This window comes from Hylobates moloch, unplaced genomic scaffold, assembly GCF_009828535.3.
Source record: "Hylobates moloch isolate HMO894 unplaced genomic scaffold, HMol_V3 SCAFFOLD_2, whole genome shotgun sequence".
NCBI lineage: Eukaryota > Metazoa > Chordata > Mammalia > Primates > Hylobatidae > Hylobates > Hylobates moloch.
The window spans coordinates 156141966-156165743 of NW_026652277.1; the positions used below are offsets into that span (position 1 = coordinate 156141966).

Below are 23778 nucleotides of genomic sequence, written 5' to 3' on the forward strand. Positions count from 1 at the left end.
CCCCTCTCCTCCTAAGATGCCACCACAGAGCAGGGTGCCAGTGGTGGGTGGGGAGAAAGACGGAGACACAGAAACGTCTCCTTTTCGCTGTGATTCTCCTAAGGAATATACAGTCACCCCCATAGGAAAAGCAAGAGTTCAATCAAGATTCTTCAGAAATAATAGGATGGCAGAAAGCAGATCACATTGAGGTTGTTTCCAACTGACAGACCAAACAGTCATTTGTTTCTCTCCCCACTGATAGTAAAAATAAAGTGGAAATAATTTAGGGCTGGGGCTTCTGTCTATGATTATCTGGAACTTAAAGTATGAGGGTATGAGAGCCATCAGATCTACCCCTGTGGTGCTTTTTAAGGAGCGGGCCATAACAGAAGCAGGCCCCACAGAGTAGAGCAGCCACACGGAAGGTGCCATGTTTCCGGGATGAGTCTTGATTCTTCTCTCCCTGTATTTCATCCATGCCTGTGAGAAGTTCTCATGTCTCTCCACATGCCACGTCATCTGAACCACCAGTCGATAGGTTATTTGTATTTTATTCCAAAGTCCATAGGACACGATGTGGACTTGTTTTTCCACTTGCCCTTGTAGATGGCGCCATCCAGTGTCTGTGATGTTCCACCTCTTCTGTTGGGTTGTCACCTCCCCCAGAGACCTTCTGGTCTCACTGCTTTTCTGTTTGTATCCAGCAAAACACTCAACAATTCTGTACAAGAAGACCTATCTCATTATTCAAAAAAAATGCATGTATAAACAAAAAGAAATGTTTCAAATATTTACAATTGTTTTATTCAAAGCAAATTAAATACAAATGTATATTTTTCATTAAAAATGGGGATTTAAAAAGTTTTATAATTAGTGTTATGTTGCTTTACCTTATCTTTGCATAAATTATGTATTAAAGGTTTCTGATATCCATATACATTCTAGTCTTTTTTAGGCAGCTATGAGAAGATTTCATATTCAAAAGCCAACGCCACTTTTCTAAAGAACAAACGATCTTTGTGCCAAATTAGTAGACAATTGCTCCAAATCTCTGGTCTTGGCTTCTGGTTGTGTGAAGAGCAGTGTTTTGTTTTTTTCAGAGAAGGGAAAGAGTCTTCATTCTTTAGGTTTGTTTTTGCCTCAAAGACATTTCTTAATGGGTATCTAAAGTTTTAGTTTATAAGTCTCATAATGATTTGACTCGTGCAGTCCAACTTTTAGATAGTATTTCCATACCCCCCAAAAGCTGGCAGGTGGTAGTCGCACTAGGTTCAGACCAAGAATCTCCGCATTGTCATCCTAGGTCCTTCTAATGAAGAAGACAATACTCTGGCTTATTTAACAAATAAAGGAGTCTAAGTACATGGAAGTTAAGGGAGTAAGGGTGGGGGTAATGAGATTATTACATTAAAATAAAGACTTCGCACACTTGTGTCCCATTTCTAAAATTGTTGAAAATCTGATTGGAGAAGATTAGAAGATAATTAGCAGCTCAATTATTTATAAACAAATATAAAAACGCACAAACCAAATGATGCAAAAAAACCTTTTTAATCTAAAAATTCATTTCCCAGGGCTAATTGATAGCCAGGCCCTACCAATTTTTATCAGTTTATTTGACTAACAAGAGCTATTCAGCATTTTCTTCAAAGTAAGATAATATATAATAGATTTTGATAAATCTTTCTGAATTAGGACATGATACTGTAGGCAAAAAAAATAGCCATAACTTTTTCTTTGGTGTAACCAAAAGGATATCCAAAAATTAGCAAATGTTGACATTTCAAGTGACAGGAAATTGCCTAATGGGAGTTTAAACTCTGGTTAAAAAAAAAAAACAAAAAAACTGTAGTAAAAGGAAAAGCTCCACCCATAGTTCTGTAGTGCAAGTTTTCAAATTTAATTCTGAAAAATAATTTTATTTCATAGGCAGGAAACAAATTCCAACAGTGTATCACTTAGTCCTTTCCAACCCTTCCCCTCTCTCTATGTCCACACCATCACTTCAGTTGTCAATGACCTCAGCTGCTACTCAAGGAGGAAATTCATTAAAAAATTACCCACACTTCTAAAAATCAGGCTACAATTGTGTGTATGTGGCTGCACAGCAGCAGGCACCAGGTTACAGCATTGCCACTTCTACATGTTTGTCATTTTTACAAAAAAGAAGCAAAGTCTACCTTCCCCAGAAAAAAGTACCTGAACCAATTAGTCACTTAGCCCCTTCCCAGCCTCTCCGTGCTCACCAGACCTGCCTCACCTCAGCAGCACACGTGTACATATATCTGTGTGTTCTGTGCATTAAGAACCAGCAACTCTACTGCCTCTTTCTTAGAAGTAACATCTTCTCCTTTCTTACAGAACTTGCTGATTTCCATAAACGTAATGCTCTGAAAGCAATTACCGCCTAGTCCAGAGGACTCCGTTACTCTACCAAGCTTAAGTCTGGCTTGCTTTCTTCTATTTCTGTACATGTTGTTTGTGTATATGTGTATTTTTTAAAAATTAAAATGTGTTGAAAATGCACACACACACACCCAGCATTTAGCAAAAAAAAAAAAAAAAATCTTCCCCAGGAAGCACTTTCAGAAGTTTAAGCTTCTACTTGTTCTTAAGCCACAGGGCAAGTGCCAAGTGAGTCCTAAATAACCCTTCACTCACACTGCAGGGCTGGCAACCCCGGGGCCCACAGCACAGAAGCAGAGTGGGCTCCCCGGGTGAGCCAGGGAAGGGCGCCTAGCAGGCTTCCTAGAGTGCTGCATTGCTCATCTCCCCCCGTGTCACCTGGGAGAGTTATGTTCTTGGCCCTAACTCTTCTCGCTCAGAGAACCGCCACACTGTGGGGAGGGCTCTCTGCCCTCTGCACTGGCTGTCCCATCCACAGGTTCGGGGGCCTGGGGCTGCAGGGAGGCGGCAGGACCCTCCCCACAGAGCAGACCACCCTCGTCCATCTCCTCCCTCGCCAGTCCGTCCAGGGAACATCCCTCCGCAGCGCCCAGAGCCCCGTGGGCTATGCTGTCCACAGGCTCCACGGCTTCCCCTTCTCCCTCCGAGATGACGGTCATGGGGCTGCTCTGGATCCGGTTCCGCATGCTGTACCTGCTGCTGGCGGCAGACGGCGGCGTTCGGCTGCGGCCGTACCTGGGGCCGGAAAAGGACAGACTCCGAGGCATCAAGCCTTCGTTCTTGGCCCACTCCTCCTGCGCCCTTCTGTTCTTGCTTGGGGAACAGCTTGAAGGGCTCTCGGGGGCATCTGGTGAAGGCTCTGACCTCGACCTCTGGAATCTAGGGTCTGTGTTCTTGAGCATCTCTGCTGCAGACATGCGGGCGCTGGTGTCTGAACGACTGCCCTTTTTTAGCAGCAGAGCTTTAAAGTTGTCACTGCTGGTGCTGCTCTTTCGGATGCTTCTCTGAATCGACCCCACTTGCTTTGGAGAGGCCAGGCTCGGGGCAGCACCGGTGGGTGTCACGGGCGGGGAGGGAGAATGGTTTCGGGAATGGTCATCATCTGAATCTCTACGGCCGAGGACTTTCCTTTTGGATCTGAGATTTAATAACATTAAGAAAAAGGTTAATTCCCATGGGACCACAGGCTATCAGCCACACCACTCTGCTTCTTTTATTGCATCTTCAGGTCACCATCTACTTAAGATTCACTTTCAAAAAAATTATTTTTGACAGGGCACGGTGGCTCACACCTATAATCCCAGCATTTTGGGAGGCCAAGGTGGGAGGATCACTTGAACTTGGAGTTCGAAACCAGCCTAGGCAACACAGTAAGACCTTATCTCTATTCAAAAAAAAGAAAAAGTAATAAATGCATAATTTATTTTTTTGAGACAGAGTCTTGCTCTGTCGCTCAGGCTGGAATGCAATGGCGCAATCTCAGCTCATTGCAACGTCTGCCTCCCGGATTCAAGCGGTTCTCCCTGCCTCAGCCTCCCAAGTAGCTGGGATTATAGGCGCCTGCCACCACGCCCAGCTAATTTTTGTATTTTTAGTAGAGACGGGGTTTTGCCATGTTGGCCAGGCTGGTCTCGAACTCCTGACCTCACGTGATCTGCCTGCCTCGGCCTCCCAAAGTGCTGGGATTATAGGTGTGAGCCACCGTGCCCGGCAAATAATTTATTTTTAACTTTGGAAAATTTCAAACACCCACACAAAAGAGAACAGCTCATTGCAAGACCACATGAGCCCATAACTCACCTATGATAATCATTAATTACTGTCACCCTTCTTTTGTCTCCACCCTCCCTATTTGAAACAAATCTTAGACACTGTATTAACTTACTTTGGATAGGACCAAAAGTTTTAATAATGGCCAGGTTTCCTTGGTCTCTCCTAGACGGGCTGATCCGGAGTGAATTTCACATGCTGACCCTCCTTTCTTTCTATGCTTCCTTTTCTTGTTCCATGGCAGAATATCCCCTGTACTAAGATGTACCCCACTCCATGTCCTAGAACAACTCCTCAGCTTCACATTCTCAGTTATTCTAGAAGTTGCCATCAGACCAGTCTTCCTCAGCTCTTCCAGGACCATGTGCCAACTTCTAAAATCCAGCCTTCCAGAAAACAAAGGCGAACCCTCCATGCCAGACCCTGCTTCATGATCGGCTCAGCAAACCTTGCACTGATCAAGAAAATGTGAGGGGTGGGGTGGGGTGGGGAAGACGAACGGGCAATCAAAGAAAGCTGAAGGTTTCCTGTAGGTATTTCTTGTCCTGAGTCTCTAAGAACCTCACTGTTCAATGTGCTTTCCATTGCCAGTGACAAAGAGATGATGAAGCCAATGAGCCAAGTGGCCCCTTGCTGGTCTCTTCATGACAACAACTCAGTGTGTGTCTCTTAGCTAAGTGCAGGAGAACTTGTTTTAAGGAAACTCAACACAGTTAATAGAATAAAGACGTGGGTATCTCTTTTCCTGCTATAAAATTGTAGAATATGCAGCAGGGAAAGGTTGAGAGTATGATATCTGTACATACAGATTAAGAGTTGAAACCAGACTCTTCCCACCTCTCGCTGTGTGACCTGGGACAAATTACCCATGCATGCCGTGCCTCCTCACTTATAAGATACCAACCTCACAGGTTTGTGAAGATTAAGTGAAATAAAGAAGCTAGCTACATAACTCCCACTGCTAAAGCTTCCTTGTTCTGTCACCTTGGACAAGTTAACATTTCTGACTGTGTATTTTTCCTGTCACAAAAAGGGGAATAACAGTATATAGGTCACAGTTTGTCAGTACACATGAATGCAGTGATAGCCATAATTGGTCAGGCATAGAGCAGGTGCTTAACAAACCTTTGAATGTCACATAGAAAATGGATTTAGTTTTTACGTGGCTTACACAGCAAGACAGAGGGCAGCATGGGCCCATGCTGGCTGCCCTGGGCTTAGTGTTCCTGGGGTCATCTCCATTCTTCTGGTCAAAAAGATGCCACTAAAGCAGAAGCTGGGAAATGGTAAGGACCCAATACAGAGTCTGAAGGGTGGCCAGAGTGGACAGGGCACCAGACTCTTTGGGACTGCAGAACATGGCCTATGACACAGGTTTCATGGTCCCGCTCAGTAGTTAACAAGAGCAGTGCCCTGATAAGAGTTAGGATCGGCCGAAAAAACTACAGACATCCTAACATCTCGAAATTGTAGAGCTAGAAAAGACGTTAGAAATGGTCTAGTCCAACCACTTTGGGTTTCAGAAAAGGTAACTGAGGAAAGGTAACTTGTCAGTATGACAACTAGGACTGGAGCTTATAGCACATGGCCTCACCACTTACATGGTCGACTCCCCAAAGCAGCTCTGCTCATTTCATTCTTTTAGGTATTGGCTGGTGACTTAACTTGTAATTTAGATTTTAAATGGTGAGACTATGCTGAGATCCACTGAACAAGTCACAACTAAACTTGAGTAAAACTATGACCTTTAATTGTAGACATGGAATTAAGAAAGAAGATGGGGTGACCAGCCTGAGCAACATGGTGAAACCATGTCTCTACTACAAATATGAAAATTAGCCGGGCATGGCACACGCCTAAAATCCCAGCTACTTGGGATGCTGAGGCAGGAGAATCATTCGAATCTGGGAGGCAGAGGTTGCAGTGAGCCAAGATCACACCACTGCACTCCAGCCTGGGTGACAGAGTGAGTGAGACTCTGTATCAAAAAGAAAAAAAAAAAAAAAGGAAGAAAGATGGGATTTTATGAAAGCACTGCCATCTCTCAAGAGCAGGTGCCCACTAAAATGATTAAATCTAAACGTACAAATTCTTTGCATATACATACACACACACACACACGAATATGTATTTTTAATGAAGACGGCTATAAAAAGTGCTTAAACAGTTAACACTGATTTTAAAACTAATTACTTCAATAAATATAAAAACTTCACACCTCAACTGGTGTTCTACATTTTCCATCTGGCTTTAGATCTGAAGCGAATTAATTTGCATTATAAAATTTGGAAGCTGTGTTTCAACTTAGATATTCTTTATTTTAAATTATGAGCTTAAGCACTGAAGGACATAAAAATAAAGCCCTAAAAAAGCACAGACAGTAGATGGATTTTTACTATGTCTGCTAATTTATTCTCAACGCTACAACAGAAATTAGCATGTGTCCTCACTCTCTCTCTGCAATCCATTCCTAAGGCCTACTTGGCTTTGACTTCTCTCATACGTGCACTGAATAATACCAACTGACCGAATTCTACATCTGCAGTCGATGTAACGCCCTAGTAAGAGAAACCACACATTTTTCGGTGCCTTAAGAAGGTTGCCAAAATACAGAAGAGGCCTTTAGCAAGTTTTTGGGAAAAAATACGCAGTAATTTGGACCCACAACAGTTGGGTTTCCTCACTGGAACCAAGTATCTAGTACACAGAACAACCAGGCCACGCAAATCTTCTCCGTGGATGGCTATTATAAATAGATAGATATGCCTGTATATTTAGCAACCCAGGGCATTCCATACTAAATGAAATACTCTGAGTCTTGGAAGAATCTTCTAATGGTTAAATACAGTTGGTTTCATTTAATTCAGGAAATATTTATTGAGTGCTTCTTATGTGTCCAGCGTGGTTAAGAGTTAGAAACATCTATGGGAACTTCTAGAATTGCCAGTGAAGTTTCAAAGCATGCATCATTTATCATTTCTCTGTTTTGAGAAATAATTGGACAACTAGCTACCTTTTCACTTCTAATGAGATTAAAGAAACCAGTCCACATTAAAGGGGGCAGTCTGTAGGATCTATTATACCAACACTACAGGAGCGACATAAAGAGCATAATTCTTGACAAGCACATGAATTCACCAGCTTCGTTCCCCCCACACCAAGTTAGATGTTTATGTGTTGCATGAAGAGTTTCAGGTAGGTACAGCACTATGTTTTTCATCTTATGCAGTAGTCTTTTCAGGGAGAGTCCAAGAATTGGGAAAGCAATGCTGACATAAGATCATTCACACACAGAATCAAATGATTCTACAGGATGCTTTGTTTCAGGAGGTTAAAAAAAAAAAAGGATCTTCATTCAGGGCAAAATAAGGCCTTGGCAGCATAAGGACATTCATTAGAGTTACCTGGAAATACTGTGGTAGAGAAGTCTAGAAGGAAGCAAAAGGTTTATGCAGCATTACGGCTTAACGTAGTTGCACATACACAGTCATCAGTTTTTACAATGACACTGTTGTGGGAGTACTCAGCTGTTTACAATCAGAAAAATGGTGCAATAAGTAAAACCTTAGTGCTAAGTCATATTTACTCTTAAAGGTGACCACATATAAAAAGTATAACAGTTCAGGCCATTACTTTGAAAATTTTACCCTTTTTTGTTTTTAAACCCAACGATTTCTGATGCCAGTAGATGGCACTAGTGGTATATTAACAAGCACAAATCATTCTTTTGCTCCTGCTTAAAGGGTCGTACTCTTATAGAAACACTTAAGCGGCCAAAGAAATTGCACTGTATAATCGTGGTTTTTCTGTAAAACGAAAAAAATTAGAATAAACTAAAACATCTTTAGGAAGAGAGTCCCATGGAGCTAGTCTGTGCATCCTGAGTCCACAGAACATAGCATTCCTCCTCCTGACTGCACTGTCAGTCGCTTTAATCTGACTCTTGTTAATATACTCTGTCTTATGACTGCCACACTGCGCTCCTTGCCAGGAAGAGCAGCGCCTACCAGAAGGTATCACATTGAGCCACTGTCCCCAATGTCACAAAAATCAGTGAGACAAAGTAAAACAGAAATTGGAGTCAGAGGAAATAAAACTATAGAAACCCACTAAAAAATCAACAGTAAAGTTAAAGAGTTATGATTGGGTGACAGAAGAAACCTCAAGGAAGAAAAGTAAATTGAGGTGCTGCTTGGAAGGAAGGAATTATACACAGTAGATTAAAGTCAGAGGAAGGAGTTTGAAATACCTGTGAATAGCTGCAAAAAGGTCTTCTGTGGTCCTGGGTCGACTGGGGGTCATTACCTCATCACTCCCGTCTTCCTTGAGGAAGTCACAGGCCTCTGAGGATGAACCGGCTGCGTTGGTCTCCGGCACCCCAGCTACAGAAAAGCAGGCAGGCACACAAGACGCACAAGTGACTAGAATTTCAGTCCTCAGCCAAGCTTCTAAATATGCTGCTTCCCTGCCATTCCCAACAATGTGAGAACTACAGGGAGATGCCGTGGGTCTGTAGTTTGATAGTTTACAAAGAAGGGAGGAAATGACACTAGCCTGAGAGCCAGAGCTCATTCTTTGTTAAAGTATAGAACGCCCATGGCATCTCTCTTAAATTTTGTTGCAACGTTTCTTTGCGCGGCTCTTTGGAAGGGAGTGTTGCCCATTGCTATTTAATACCCAGCCTGCTGCAGATCATCTCCACCCCCCTATTTTCTGCCATGCCTTTAGGTCTAGATTTTAAAAATAATAACAAAATGCAAAGTTGGTAACTTAATCTGTGTTTTAGAACAGAAGCCTACATACTGCTAGCTTTAACATGAATCTGATCTACCTGGGTTCTTTCCACGTGTGAGCATTCAACAACCCTATCTGGTTCAGCTGCATATGGGCAGAGGGCACAGGAGAGAGAAGCCAGGAAGCCAGACTCACCTGCTCCGTCCTGTTGAGATAGGCAGCTCTCCCCATCGCCCCCAGTATCCGCACTGTTCTCGGCTGGCTCCTCCGGCTTGGGGGCTGGTGAGACATCAGGCTGAACCATGGGGACATTGGCTTCCACTCTGCCGGGAGACATGGATCCTGCAGCTCCTCCCTCAAGAACCGAGGTGCCAGGGTGCGTGGCATGAGAGCCAGCTTGGGCTGCAGAACTCTCTTTTGCCTCCCTGCTGTGCACAGAGCCCTCCTCTCCCCTCGTGGGGCTGGGCACAGATCGGAGGGCTTCGCTCACGTTCTCTGCGGGCTCCACTGCAAAATCTTTGTGCGGAGGTGGCACCACCAGGAACAGTTTGGGCTTCTTGGAAGTGGGGGGTGGCTTCCTGCTGGGTGAAGAGTCTGGGAGTGGGGTGGTGTTGGGGCTGGGCCGAGCCTCTGCCTCGCCAGCGCTTGGAGCTCCAGGGCTGCGGCTCACAGGGCCACCGCGCTCGGCCGCACTGCCATGGTCACCCTGACTCGAGCTCTTGGCAGGCTTCGGAAGCGAGCTTGTCACAGAGGCAGGCTGGCTTTCACTCTCCATTTCATTTGTGCTATTTCGGGATTTCAGGAAAGCAGATGGCTTTAAGTGGTACTGTGGAGCAACTGGAGTTCGTTGTTCCTGAGCTGTTCGTTCAGACAACTGTGCTGCCTCAGCGCCTGAGTTCTTTCTCACGGGCCTCAACTGCACCATCTGCAATGCTTCCGTGGTTATCAGGGGCATGGGGGGCCTGCTGGTCTCCTCCTTGGTAGAAGGCGGCCTCAAGGATCCCCGGGAGGATTCTGGCTGGCCAGAATTTGTGAAAGGCGGCCTGGTGTCTTTCATGAATTTGGGGTCAAGAGGTGGGGCGGGTGGGGGTACCGAGGAAGGTAAGAGAGGTGGGGGCAATGGCAAGGACACAGGTGAATCTGGAAGAATGGGGCTCAGTGCAGGGCGGGGAGGAGAAAGGCACCAATCAGGTGGGGAGCAGAAAGGAATGAGAGCTTCTGGCGGCGGAGGGGGGAACACAGGAGAGTGAGGCAGAGGAGAGCCCTGGAAGCAATCTGCTACAGGAGGTGGGGGAGGAAGAAAAGGAGACCTGTCTGCAGGACAAAGGGATGGAGGAGAGGGAACAGGAGGAGGAGGAGCCAGGGGAGAGCCCACGGCTGGATCCAGCTTCTTCATAGTGCCACTTCCTTCAGTAGAAGTATTAGAGGAAAGAGAAGTGGACGATGAGGAAATGGATACTGAAGATATCAGAGAGGACTTCCTTTCTGGTACCTTGGGCTTGGGCTTCCCCTTCCCATTTGCTGGTGACATTGATTTTAAAAACACAGGCACAGGGGTGAGTGCTGTGGGTGTATTCGACTGGCTGGAATACCCACTGGATGGAGAAATGACTCTGTGTGACTTCTCTGGTGACATGATCTTTGGTTTGACTGAACCACTGGGCACTTGGGGCATTGTGGCTCTGGACCCTTCTTGGACATGGTGGACTGGCCCATTCCCAGTGGGCACCCCACTGCTGGTTGAACAGCCCCCTGCTGGGTTCCCCGGATCTTCCTGCATGCCCGTGTAGTCAATGTAATAACCCCAGGGGTCCGTGTACTCTGACTTGACGCTGCTTGTGTCACTCTGCGATGGCGTGGCCCCACACAGGGAGTAGACATTGGGGGTGGTGGCGGAAGTCATGCTGCTGCCAGCGCTAACCGTGCTCTGGCTCCGGGAGCGGGGCAGCCAGGGCTCTTCCAAGTCACTGCAGGGGCTCTGGGAGGGCGAGCTGCCACCCTTGCCTGGGAGGCTCAGCTGCAGTGAGTGCTGGAGTGTGGCGATCAGGCTCTCGTTGAGCACCTGCCCATTAGACTGGCTGCTCTTCCTGGGAATCCTGCGGAGGGAGTCTGTCCGGGAGGGTGGCAGGGGAGGCTTCTTTGCTTTCTTCAAAGAGATGTTTCTTGCTAGGGATTTATCCTGGTAATTGGACCGGTCCCCTTGGTTTTTCTGAGCTCTTCCATCAAAAACATTGACCACACTGTGCCTGGGGTTCCCAAAGCCATCGCTGCTATTGCACAGATTCCCAGATCCATGTCCAGAGTCAGTGTGCACAGATGCGCAGTAGCCATCGTGGTCCTCGGAATACAGTGACCCAGCATCCTCTTTGTTGGACGTTTGGTCCAAACTGCAGCTGCTTATGTTACTTGTGGGAGTGGAGTAGCCAGGAGTTGCTAAATGCAGCTTCAGGGGGGATGCCCTTCCATTACCTGAGGACTTGTATTCCCAGGGCTCCGAGCTGCTGTGCCCTCCGCCCCCTGAATAACTAGATTCACTCTTGCCATCCACATCTTGGGGGTGGGCTGGGAAGGCCAGGTTGTTTCTACAATTATACGGCATGGCTTGGGACCCATTCTCCCTATTTGCTGGAGCATTTAGAGAGACTGCTGAGTCACACAGGGACAACAGTGTGGGTTCACCAGAGGAATGAGGGTCTAAGGCCTGTGAAAGAATGGTGGTGTGGCCCTCATTCCAGTGGTGACCGGCAGGCTGATGATCATCTTTCACAGCATGCCTGGAGATGAGGTGGTCTCTGGATTTTATCCTTGCATGTGATGAGCCGGAACTTTTACTTTCCCGCTGCCCTGCACTCTGAGCAGTGGGAATAGCGATGACCTCGGAAGAGGAAGACAGTGTGGCATTTGGGATGATGCTGGTGGAGTAGGTTGCGTGAGGAGAAACCACACACGCTGGGCTCATTACATTTTCACTCTCGAAGTGTCTCAGCTCCTGGGATTTGGGTCTCAAAAGTGTTCCAGTCCCTGAGGCACCTCCTAAATGGCCTAAGTTTTCACCTGCTTGTGGGTGACCTCTCTGGTAGAGGAAAGTGCCATTCATGTCTCCTGCAGGGCCGAGGGCACCCAGCCTCGGCTCAAGAGACTGAATGTTTGCCCTTGCTCCAGAACGCGGAAGACTATGGAAGCCAGCATCACTGTTGAGGCGGGAAGGGAATACAATCCCCGCAGAATCGCTCAGCACAGACATGTTGCCAGAGGAACCTGAGAAGTGGCCCATCTGGGCAGCAATGCCTTGCCCCTTCTGTGCCCTGATTCTCCTCATGGAAGGTGGTACGACCTTCACATCCTCCGTCTGACAGCTGGAGTCCCTGGTTTCTGAGCGCTGCCCAGCAGACCGATAGCTATCGAACCTTCCTAGTGTAGAGTAGTGATCAGGGGTGTACACTGAGTGGCCATCAACATCATCTTGGCCAGTGCCTGATGCTGGAGATAAAGCAGAAAGAGGCTTGTTACCTGAAAATAAAATCCATAGTTCATCAAGTGTACCCTCACCCCTCTCTGACAGAATTTTTAAAAAATTTTTCTATTTGATTTAATTTCCTTTCTCCTGTAGGTATCTAAGTACATTTAAAAAGATACTGATAGCTCTAAAACAAAAATTATTGTCATGAATGTCAGGTACTTCTCTTAACTTGTGCCTCCAATCCTCCTATGGCTTGAGTGCTGCGTATGGAATTCTCAGGGTATCCCTTCAAGATCAAGGCTGCTGAGGGCTTGGAGGAGGATTTACTTTGAAATAATCACCTTTCAGTAAAGTCTTCAAGGTAGCCTTTCGCCCACTGGGTGACTGTGCAGACCATCTATCAAGCAGTGACACATCTTTCCCAAAGGCAGATGAATGTAGTAATTGAACAATAGGGCCACAGAGATACCATATTTGAGGGGTACTGGCATAAAACAGTGTTAATTACATTAATTCTTTATGTCAGAAGGAAATTCTAAGGCAAAGAAAATTGATTTACAGGCCCATCTGTGTTCCAAACATTTCGTTATCCATCTGAAGCCATTATCTGTCTGTTGGTGACATTCAAAATTCAACAGCAATCTGTTGTGTTCTAGTCGGGGAAACCAGCAGGAACTGATCCAGTGAACATTTCCTCAAATTAGGATGATTTATTCGTTGGAGTTTTACAACCAAACAGAGAATAGTATGTTAAGAAAAAAAAACAAAAAAAGACAGAAAGAAAGAAACACAAGGAAGAGCCAACAGAGAGGGACGTGGACGAGGTAAACCTTAAGTGTAAACAGTTAGATTTCAAGCTACCAAGGAAAGAACAGAGCTTATGAGAAAAAAAAAAAATCACAAAGACAAGAATCTACCCAAAGTGTACTGAGAAAAAAAAAAGTCAATCCTTAAGACAAATCGAATCTCTAAAAATAGTAGTAAAACTGTAGTTCTCCCTGTTATCTCCATCCAACAAGGACCCAAAAGTATCTATCTCAACACGGGCTTTGCTGAGCAACGCAAGTCAAGCACACCTCTCTGTGTCAGTGGACACCTGGATGTGACCCTAGGACTGATGGGGTTCCTAAGGCTTCCCTCTCCCAACACATAATCTAACCAGGGCATGGACTGGATATAGAATGCCTGTTGCTCACTCAGATAGCAGAGGGTAGTATTGAAATGGCAGCAATGTGCTTGTATCAACCTCAAAGGAGATGGCACCCTGGAAGGAAGGATCCTGGCATAAAGCCTTCTCCTTCACTGTGATGATGGAGAGGAATTTTTATGCTTGTATTTTTAGCAAAGATGATCTATTTCCTCTCTCTACCCTCTTTCAAAAAGTACTCACTCGCTGAAGACAGATAGACAGACAGACACACACACACACACACAAGGCTGTCCCACACAGAGAGGGAAATGGGCAAAAGGGCAGGACAGAAGAAAAACCCACTTTGAGGAGGTGCAAAATTTTGCCATTTAGTAATTTAGAAGATGGGAAGTTGACTGGTATCGGTGTATCAGTGTATACGAGTTCAATTCCAAACACTCAAAATACCTCATTCCATTCAACAATAAGTTTTGAGTGTTTGGAATTGAACTCATATAAACAAATACATGTTTTTCTTTCAAAATTGTACTAGTTTTTGCATGGAGTTAGTGGTAGATTTTTAACTGTCTTTAAGTAGCATAAACAAAATCCTGATACTTTTGGGTAGCAGTTTTAAATGTGAAACCATTCTAGGCATGTAAAAAAAATGGAAATACAGCTATTTTATCACCCTCTACAGCTAAGTATAACTTTCTTATTAAAACAAAAACATTTCCTAAAGACCTTAAAAAGCATATGAAAAAACTAATGTATCTTATCACAAGGACCACCAAAATTCTATTCCCAAAACAGACCCTCCAATATTTTCACAGTATAAAAAGTTTCAGAATATGATAGGAAACAGATGAATGCTATACATGCATACATCTTTTTACTGTGCTTAGCTTTATTGTGCATTGCAGATAACTGTGTGTTTTTTTATTTTTATTTTTTTACAAGTCGAAGGTTTGTGGCAACCCTGTGTTGAGCAAGTCTATTGATGCCATTTTTCTAACGTGCTTCCTGTGTGTCTCTGTGTCACGTTTTGGTAATTCTTGCAATATTTCAAACTTTTTCATTGTTATTAGATCTGTTATGGTGATCTGTGACCAGTGATCTTTGATATTACTATTGTAATTGTTTTGGGGTGCCACAAATCACACCCACATAAGACAGCAAATGTAATTGATATATGTTGTGTGTGTTCTGACTGCTCCACTGACCAGCTGTTTCCCAGTTTCTCTCCCTCTTCTTGGGCTTCTCTATTCCCTGAGATACAACAATAATGAAATTAGGTCAATTAATAACCCTACAATGGCCTCTGAGGGTTCAAGCGAAAGGAAGAGTTGCATGTCTCTCACTTTAAATCAAAAGTTAGAAATGATTAAGCTTAGTGAGGAAGGCATGTCAAAAGCTAAGACAGGCCAAAAGCTAGGCCTCTCGTGCCAAATAGTTAACTGAGCTGTGACTGCAAAGGAAAAGTGCTTGAAGGAAATGAAGAGTACTCCTCCAGCACACACACAAATAAAAACACAGCTCTATTGCTGATATGGAGAAAGTCTTAATGGTCTGGACAGAAAATCAAACCAGCCACAACATTCCCCTTAAGCCAAAGCCTAACCCAGAGCAAGGCCCTAACTCTCTTCAATTCTGTGAAAGCTGAGAGAGGTGAGGAAGCTATAGAAGAAGAGCTGGAAGCTAGCAGAGGTTGTTTCATGAGGTTGAAGGAAAGGAGCCATTTCTATAACATAAAAGTGAAGCAGCAAATGCTGATGGAAAAGCTGCAGAAATTTATCTAGAGAATCTAGGTAGGTTAATTGATGAACGTGGTTATACTCGACAACAGGTTTTCAATGTAGATGAAACGACTTTCTAATGGAAGATGGCATCTAGGACTTTCAAAGCTACAAGAGGAGGAGTCGATGCCTGTCTTCAAAGCTTCAAAGCACAAATTGACTCTTGTTACAGCCAAAGTAGCTGGTGACTTTAAGTTGAAGCCAATGCTCTTTTACCATTCTGAAAATCCTAGAGTCCTTAAGAATTATGCTAAATAGAGTCTGCCTGTGCTCTGTAAATGGAACAACAAAGCCTGGATGACAGCATGTCAGCTTACAGCATGATTTACTGAATACTTTGAAGTCCACAGTTGAGATCTACTGCTCAGAAAAAAAAAAGATTTATTTCATTTACAATGCACCTAGGCCGGGGCGCAGTGGCTCACGCCTGTAATCCCAGCACTTTGGGAGGCCAAGGCAGGCAGATCACCTGAGGTTAGGAGTTCGAGACCAGCCTGAACAACATAAAGAAACCCTGTCTCTACTAAAAATACAAAAAAATTAGCCAGGCGTGGTGGCGCATGTCTGTAATCCCAGCTGCTTGGGAGGCTGAGGCAGGAGAATCGCTTGAACCCAGGAGGCGGAGGTTGCAGTGAGCTAAGATCGCACCATTGCACTCCAGCCTGGGCAACAAGAGTGAAACTCCGTCTCAAAAAAAAACCAAACATACACACACACACACACACACAAAATACAATGCACCTAATCACCCCAGAGCTCTGATGAAGATGTACAAAGACATAAATGTTTTCATGCCTGTTAACACAACATTCATTCTGCAGCCCATGGCTTAAAGAGTAATTTTGACTTTCAAGTCTTAATTTTGTAATGCATTTTGTAAGGCCAAAGGTGCCATAGATAGTGATTCCTCTGATAGATCTGAGCAAAGTTGGAAACCTGAAAAGGATTCACTACTCTAGCACAGTAAGAACAATTTTAATTCATGGGAGAAAGTCAAAATATCAACATTAGTAAGAGTCTGGAAGAAATTGATTCCAGCTCTCGTAGATAACTTTGAGAGGATCAAGACTGAAGTGAAGGAAGTGACTCCAGATGTGGTAGAAACAGCAAGGAACTAGAGTTAGAAGTGGAGCCTGAAGATGTGGCTGAATTGCTGCAATCTCATGATCAAACTTGAACAAGGAGGCATTGCTTCTTACAGATGAGCAATGAAAATGCTTTCTTGAGATGGACTCTACTAGTGAAGATGCTGTGAACATCGTTAAAATGACAACAAAGGATTCAGAATATTATATGAACTTAGTTGATAAAGCAGCAGCAGGTTTTGAGAGATTGACTCAAATTTTGAAAGTAGTTCTACTGTCGGTAAAATGCTAGTAAACAGTATTACGTGCTACAGAGAAATCTTTCAAGAAAGGAAGGATCTGTCAATGTGGCAAATGTCACTGTTGTCTTATTTTAGGAAACTGCCACAGTCATTTCTACCTTCAGCAACCACCACCCTGATCAGTCAGCAGCCATCAACGACGAGGCAAGACCCGTTACCAGCAAAAAGATTGCGACTGTCTGTAGGCTCAGGGGATCCTTAGTATTTTTTAGCAATCAGGTATTTCTACACTGTACATTTTTTTTAACATAATGCTATTGCATACTTAGTAGACCACAGCACAGTGTAAACGTAACTTTTACAGGTACTGGAAAACCAAAAAATTCGTGTGACTTGCTATATTGCAACATTCACTTTATTGTAGTGGTCTGGAACTATAGCTGCAGTATCCCTGAGGTATGTCTTTACAGGTTAAAGGACAGAACAAACTACAAAAAGACAACTACAAACAAGTGTAGACCACTTAGGTGCTGGTCAAACTTGATGGAATTTATCTGATTTTAAGACCTAATGTACAGAAATAATTATTTATACTTTTTCTTTTATTAATAATATTTTGAATTTCTAAAAAATAATGTAATTAAGGATGCTGAGTATTTACCAGTTAGTTTATTTAAGGTTTAGGCTATGAGTTTTTAAAAAGTCTTGTCAAGTAGATAGTTTCTTAGTATAAACTACCAAAAATTATTCATAAAGGGATTCCTTTAGATGAGGCCTTTTCTGCTTAGAGAATATGTATGGGGATAAGTTCACTAGCCAAGTGTAATATATATATCAACAAAATAATCCTATCTGATTCTAAAAGATGAAACCTAATAATGTGACGTTCAGATACATTTCTGTACAGATTTAAGATAAAAGAAAAAATTCAAAATGTCCAATTCACTGAAACGAAAGGCAACAAATTTTAGTTTATCAGATAAGTTTTGGAAGTAAGCATTAATATCATACCTTGATTTTAAAGTGTTATATACTGGCTAGTCTCCAGAGTCTATTATTTATGGATTTTGAAATAAAAACTGCATATAATTAAGATAATATACCTTTCTAATTCATGGAAGTACCTCTCTATGGTTAGATTTTTTAAAAAATCCAAAGCCCCTGGCAACTTGGGCAATGTCTTTTGGACAGGGTGCATCTCTCCTAGTGAATGCTGTTCCTTTGGGCCATCATTTTCTTTTTTGTCTAATTTGTTTGTTATACTTCCCCTGTATGTCTTATATCTAGAAGAAGATTAATTTTAAAGAAAATATAAAGTGTCTATTTTTGATCATCATTACCTAGATATACTACTTTGGTAGTTTGAGACTTCCAAACCGGAGTCCTTGTAAGTGTAAAATACTGGGAAAAAAGGCAAGGTCAACCAGAAGTCCTGAAAGGACAGAACAAATAAATATGTAATCCAATATTTTTGCTAAATAAAATTGTATATAAATGTTAACTCCTCATTCTATCCAGTAATCCTCCAAACTAGCCTATCTACAAAACTAGAGTCCTTGTCTAATTATCTTTTTTTTAAAAAAACTAGCTCTTAGATACAGTTGTCTCGTTGACCTCCAGTTCTAATCCAGGTCATGTCATCGACCGCAATGATATTGACTGTCTCGTGTCTGGCAACTGTCACAACCCAGATGATGTGGGGAAAGCTATTTTCTTCCCTCCAGCATTAGTGGCAGTTTCATGTCACATGTAAAAGAAATGAACGTGGATTCCAGAGATTTTAATCACTGATTTAAAAAATACTAAAATTACAAAAGATACGATTTATCTAGCTGGCCAGAACATTCTAGTAAGATCAAAGAAACAACTGAGTTATTGCCTTCCATACTGGTTGGTTCAGTAATAAAAGTGATAAAAATTTGTAACTCTCATTCTAGATGTCATATTACGTACGCATATAGACAATGCATATGGAATACTTATGTGTATGTGCATCTTTATTTAGGCCACACTATCCTTCTGATCTTACAAAGGGCCTAAAAGCCTGTCTTTAAAGTCACTCCTTGAAGGCACATCTCCTAAAAAGACCAGCTAAAGTATAAATGTTGCTGGAGTGCTTTAGATAATTACTCCATTAACTATCTACTGAACATATGAGTACAGATTAGTTTCCAAATTAGTTAGCTGTCACTTCAAGACTGGAAAAAAGAGTCTGAAAGAATAAGGCATAAACTGAGAGGAGAGAGAGAAAGCACACGTTTCCTTAAGGTAGGTTGAGGGAAGGTGCCTGGAGACCTGAGGTAGCCACAGAGGAACCAGGCCACTAATAGCAGCAGCATGTGGGGCACGAACCAAAGACAGACTTCACAATCCCACAGGAGCAGCTGCAGTCTTGCCTTTGTTCGTAATAAACCAATCCATGATAGAACAGGGCGAACACCTGTATACCATCTGGGTCACTGTGGCTGCCTGTAGCAAAGGCAGAGCATTGCTATTCTCATCTGACTGTTGCTACAGCATAGAAGGCAGAGCATATATACTACACAAGTGGATGGCAGTAAAGGAGAAAATGCCAGCTAAAGATAAGCGAGTCTGTGCTCTCTGATACAAGGCATTCAATCAGGGATGTTTGGGAAAACAAATAGAGAAGCACAATGTCTGTAGCACCCAGAAGCTGACATACAACCTCAAGGTGCTATTACAGATAGATCACTATTGCTGGTTAAACTCATTTTGACTAAAAGACTAACTGCAAACTTTAGAAATAATGACTCCGAGTTTCTACAGTGTAACTTTTGAGAGTAAATAAAAACATCGAGTGAAAGTAACTATTAGGAAATAAGTTCATAGGTTGGCCAAAGAGGAAAGGACACATTTCAAGACAGGTAGTATTAAGTTTCCTATAATAACGACCACAGTAGCTATTATGTTTATGGTAGTACCAGGTACTAACCAAGTACCAAGGGCCTCACATGCACAAATTGTCCTCAATCAACCCTAAGAGGTAGGTTCTAGTAACATCACCAAGCCTGTTTGTTAAATGAGGAAGTAGACTCAGAGAGATGAAGTTAACTGAGGTCACCCGGAGAGCAAGTGGCAGATTTAGGGCTCAACCAAGCGGGCTGGCACTTGAGTCCTTAGTCCTAACCCAGGAGCTATGCTATGGTACCTCTGCAGACATTCTGGTATTATGGGCCCTATTAGAGGAAGCTGATCTAGAAAGAGGAAAATGAAAGGATTATCCAAAACGTTTATAAAGATAACCAGAAACAAAATGAGTAGGTAATTAAACAACCCTCTTCACCAGCCAAACACAGGTTGAACATAAAGAATTAAGAATAAAGAAGCTATGAAATTGTTTCACTGAAAGTAATAAAGGCACCATCCAACATAAATGACTATTTTCTATCTTATCGACATTTACCAATAATCCGACTGTTGTTTCTGATGACAAAATGCCACCAGTAGTCTCATTATAGTTACAGTGAAAGTCCATATTCGTAATTTGACATCCTAGAATGACTTTTCTGTTTCATGAAAACTTAAGATCTAAATGACAAGTAAATTTAATTGTGGGAATAACCAACGTTCCATGTCACATAGCGATGATGAGGTAACTATGAATTTCTATCATCCCAGTTAATCGTTTTCATCTAAGCTCTTCCCTCTCCTTGTACCTTGTACCTTCTCCCCAAAATTCAATCATCTCTCTCCATGGGATGTTAAGATTTGCACCTAATGCCTCATTCAGGAAGGAAGCTGGCCCATTGGGGCACCAAAACGGCTATCAGAATGTATCGATTTTATAAGCACCACGAATGAGGTTAGCGCAGTAAGGCCGAGCATCAGTGAGGGGCAACAGAATACAGTTCTGATGAGCCATACCTAGCTCCTTCTGTATGTTGTCAGGGACTCCTGTAATAGTCTTTCTCCTTTTGACTTTCTTCGGTCGTCTTACCAGAGTGTCTGTGTAAATTAGAGACCGCCGAAGGCTGGCCTGGCGATCGAAATTCTCCCCTAATGTAGAGTAGTAGAACAAGCAAAGCAATGTTATTTTCAAGCAAGCTGACACCATGCACTTTCTTCCAGAAGCTTGTTGTAATGATAAGAAGGTATTAATAATGTTAGCTAGTCATATGATGATGAATGCTGAAGGGCAAAAAAGGAAGGAAAGCACATTATCACAGTAAGGCTGTTTTCCAAGTTCTGCCTTCCAAAGGAAGCACCTTGATCTCATTTTCAAATGAGCTGGAGTAGCAAATGCAAATTTAGTAACACACTGGAAGAGTCACTCTGTGTTATTTAACAAAACAAAATTTTGGAAGTGTTTCATATACATCCTCTGGTCACCAAAACCACTCTACATTAGTGTGTAGGTGGTGATGGTAATGAGTATGTTTCATTCATCTGGTCATCTTGCAGAGATCAACATTAATTTCTTGTCTTGTGTGATGAAATAAGTAACTTAATAAAGATTTCTTGAATGAAAAGCTTTTTCTTCAATCAAGGAGGCTGACAATTTGGATAGACTGTGGTAATTGTTGTGGTGTGACATACGACCATAGTGAAAAATGAAACGCCTTATAATGATAAAGTACTTTTACCACAATGAGACCCAGTAGCACTGCTGTTGTTAAAGATGAATTGCTTCTATTTCATAATTACTTTTTAAAGTTGATCTTAATTCAGACATTTCAGGTGATTTTGCAATCAAACCTGGAATGCCACATCATGGGACTTCTTTTTTTCCTTCTAGAGTGTAGGTGTGTTTGATTAACACATCATGAGAAACCATAAAATAATAAAGTATGTAACAACATCTGTTATTGATTGATCTGTTTTAAATTACCTGCCATTTTAAAGTCTTACAGCACCGACCTTTTTGAATGGTTATTTTCCTCAAAAAGTTATTTTCAAATATACATATATATATATATACACATACACATTACAAACTTCTATCATTTTATGCATAAAAGTATAAAATATTCACTTTTAGCATTATTGACACACATTCAACGTAGGTATGTTGTGCACAATGTAACTTCTATTTTGGTAAGAAAAAATTGGGAACCTTATCTAATCAAAACAGAGAATAAAACATCTGAATGATCAAAACACATTTCCCCTACTGAGGAACAAACTTAAATAAATGCTTCCATGCTTACAAATGCTTACAACCTTGTCGCTAATGGAGAAAAATAGAAATGACTGAGAGAAGACCCTTGAATACCAGAAGGTGCCAATGCTGTGAAAAACTGGGTCACTAAGTGCAATGGCATAAATGGCGCATGTGAGGGGCAAGTCACAACTGCAGTGCTTCATTAGTTCCCTGCAGCAGAAGAAAAAACTTCCCTGTATCAAGACATTAAGAACTGACAAAACATTAATAGAAAGTTACGCTTAGGCCAGTGTGGTGGCTCATACCTATAATCCCAGCACGTTGGAGAGCTGAGGTGGGTGGATCACTTGAACTCAGGGGTTCAAGACCAGCCTAAGCAACATGGTAAAATCCTGTCTCTACCAAAAATACAAAAAAGTATCTGGGTGTGGTGGCATGCGCCCGTAGTCCCACCTACTCAGGAGGCTGAGGTGAGAGGATCGCTTGAGCCTGGGAGGCGGAGGTTGCAGTGAGCCGAGATTGTGCCACTGCACGCCAGCATGGGCGACAGAGTGAGACCTCCATATCAAAAAATAAAATAAAATTGCATTTAGTCTCCAGTTTTGCTTCCTAGACAAAAGATAAAATCACTCAAGCTCCCAGAAAATTAAGAAACAAACCATTTGAGGATGAACACCTAAGACACACGTCATTGAAGGCACCAAATGCTTGATCTTGCATCATGACCTAAAAAAAGTCTGTCTCTTCTACTGGATTATACATTTTTTGAGGGTACAGACTGTGATGCATGTACTTTAGCATCCCCTATGGCACTCAGCTAATGCCTGGCACAAAGCAGTTATTCAATAAATATCTGTTGAATTTAATCACTGCCTTTAATTGAAAAATGGCGTTCATCAGTCATGGTTACTATTTAGAAATAAACTTGAAAGTCTGTGGGTATACTCTGGCTCTGGAGGCTGCCCAATTCATGAATTGTTCATTGCTCAATTAAACTCTTTTAAATTAAAAAAAAATAAATAAACTTGGATAGCTCAAACACCAGTACAAAGCCAGTTTGTAAAAATTACTTAAGTATGTTTAACCTCTACACTTGTCTTCCAGGTGGAAGAGTTGTTGTCCCACATAGCAGATGATAGAACACATTTACATGTACATACTAACTTAAGTATTTTTTCCTCAAGTTTTAGAACATGCCGAGTGCCCACAAGACTATAACTAAAGGGATTAAATCAATTTTCAAGCCAGCAGCTCATGGTGCTAACATTCTACCTCTATGCGTGGTGGGCTGCACTCTGGATTTGAAATTGCCATTTTTTTTTTTTTTTTTTTTTTCCTGCTGAGCCTTACTAGGAAAATCAAACTAGAGGCTCAATGCTCATCCCAACGAATGAGCACGTGACAGTTCCCTAGAGGAATTTTCTTTTTTTAATCTCAAATATCTTCTAGGACTTTAGAAATATATAATTTAAAGAGCAGGAAGCTGTATAACCTATGTCAATTCAACCACTAAAAGTGAAAATTTTAAACTTATTGCTTCTTTATGACAGATTAGAAAAACTAATTCTTTAAGAAATATGTGTGTATATGTAAACACACAGATGTAGAAAATGGATCAATAAATATGTGATTAGGTATTATATTTACTTTTGGTATTTCTGCAAAATGTTAATCACTCGATTAAAAGTAAATTACATTTTGACATAACTCATATTGCTCTTTCTTTATTTTCATTCACCTTTCCTGAGTAGCATTTTAAAGGCCTCTCTTTAAACTCTAATTCATCTCTACTTAGTCATCAGATAGGATAGAATTAAAGCTCAGAGACATGACACTGTCTTCTGTTGTGACAGTGTAATTCATTGCAAATGATTCTTCATTCCTGAAACTCTAATTACTCTTTTAAATCTCTTAATCTCAAGATAATGCATTTCACCTTAATTCCATTAAGGATTGTCATATTTCATTGCACAATCTTCTTATCTTATAATATTATTTCATAGGCACTTAATTACATATAATGTAATTACATTTCTGCTGCATTTAATCAAT

At 42.1% G+C, this 23778-nt stretch overlaps 1 protein-coding gene across 8 annotated transcripts in view; it reads right to left on the reverse strand.

Moving 5' to 3' along the window:
• Positions 1 to 632: 632 nt before the first annotated feature.
• Positions 633 to 23778, reverse strand: part of NHSL1 (NHS like 1) — a 359178-nt gene continuing 336032 nt past the window's right edge. For 6 of the 8 annotated variants that reach the window (XM_058435592.1, XM_058435593.1, XM_058435594.1 and 3 more), the window contains 4 exons: positions 20490 to 20621; positions 9088 to 12372; positions 8408 to 8540; positions 2538 to 3525 (listed from right to left, as the gene is read on the reverse strand). In XM_058435592.1, coding sequence (XP_058291575.1) covers positions 2790 to 3525; positions 8408 to 8540; positions 9088 to 12372; positions 20490 to 20621 — 4286 coding nt within the window. In that variant the 3' untranslated portion in view covers positions 2538 to 2789. Of the gene's footprint in view, positions 3526 to 8407; positions 8541 to 9087; positions 12373 to 20489; positions 20622 to 23778 lie in introns of all 8 variants that reach the window. The other 2 variants (XM_032160235.2, XM_032160227.2) reach the window with 2 other exon arrangements.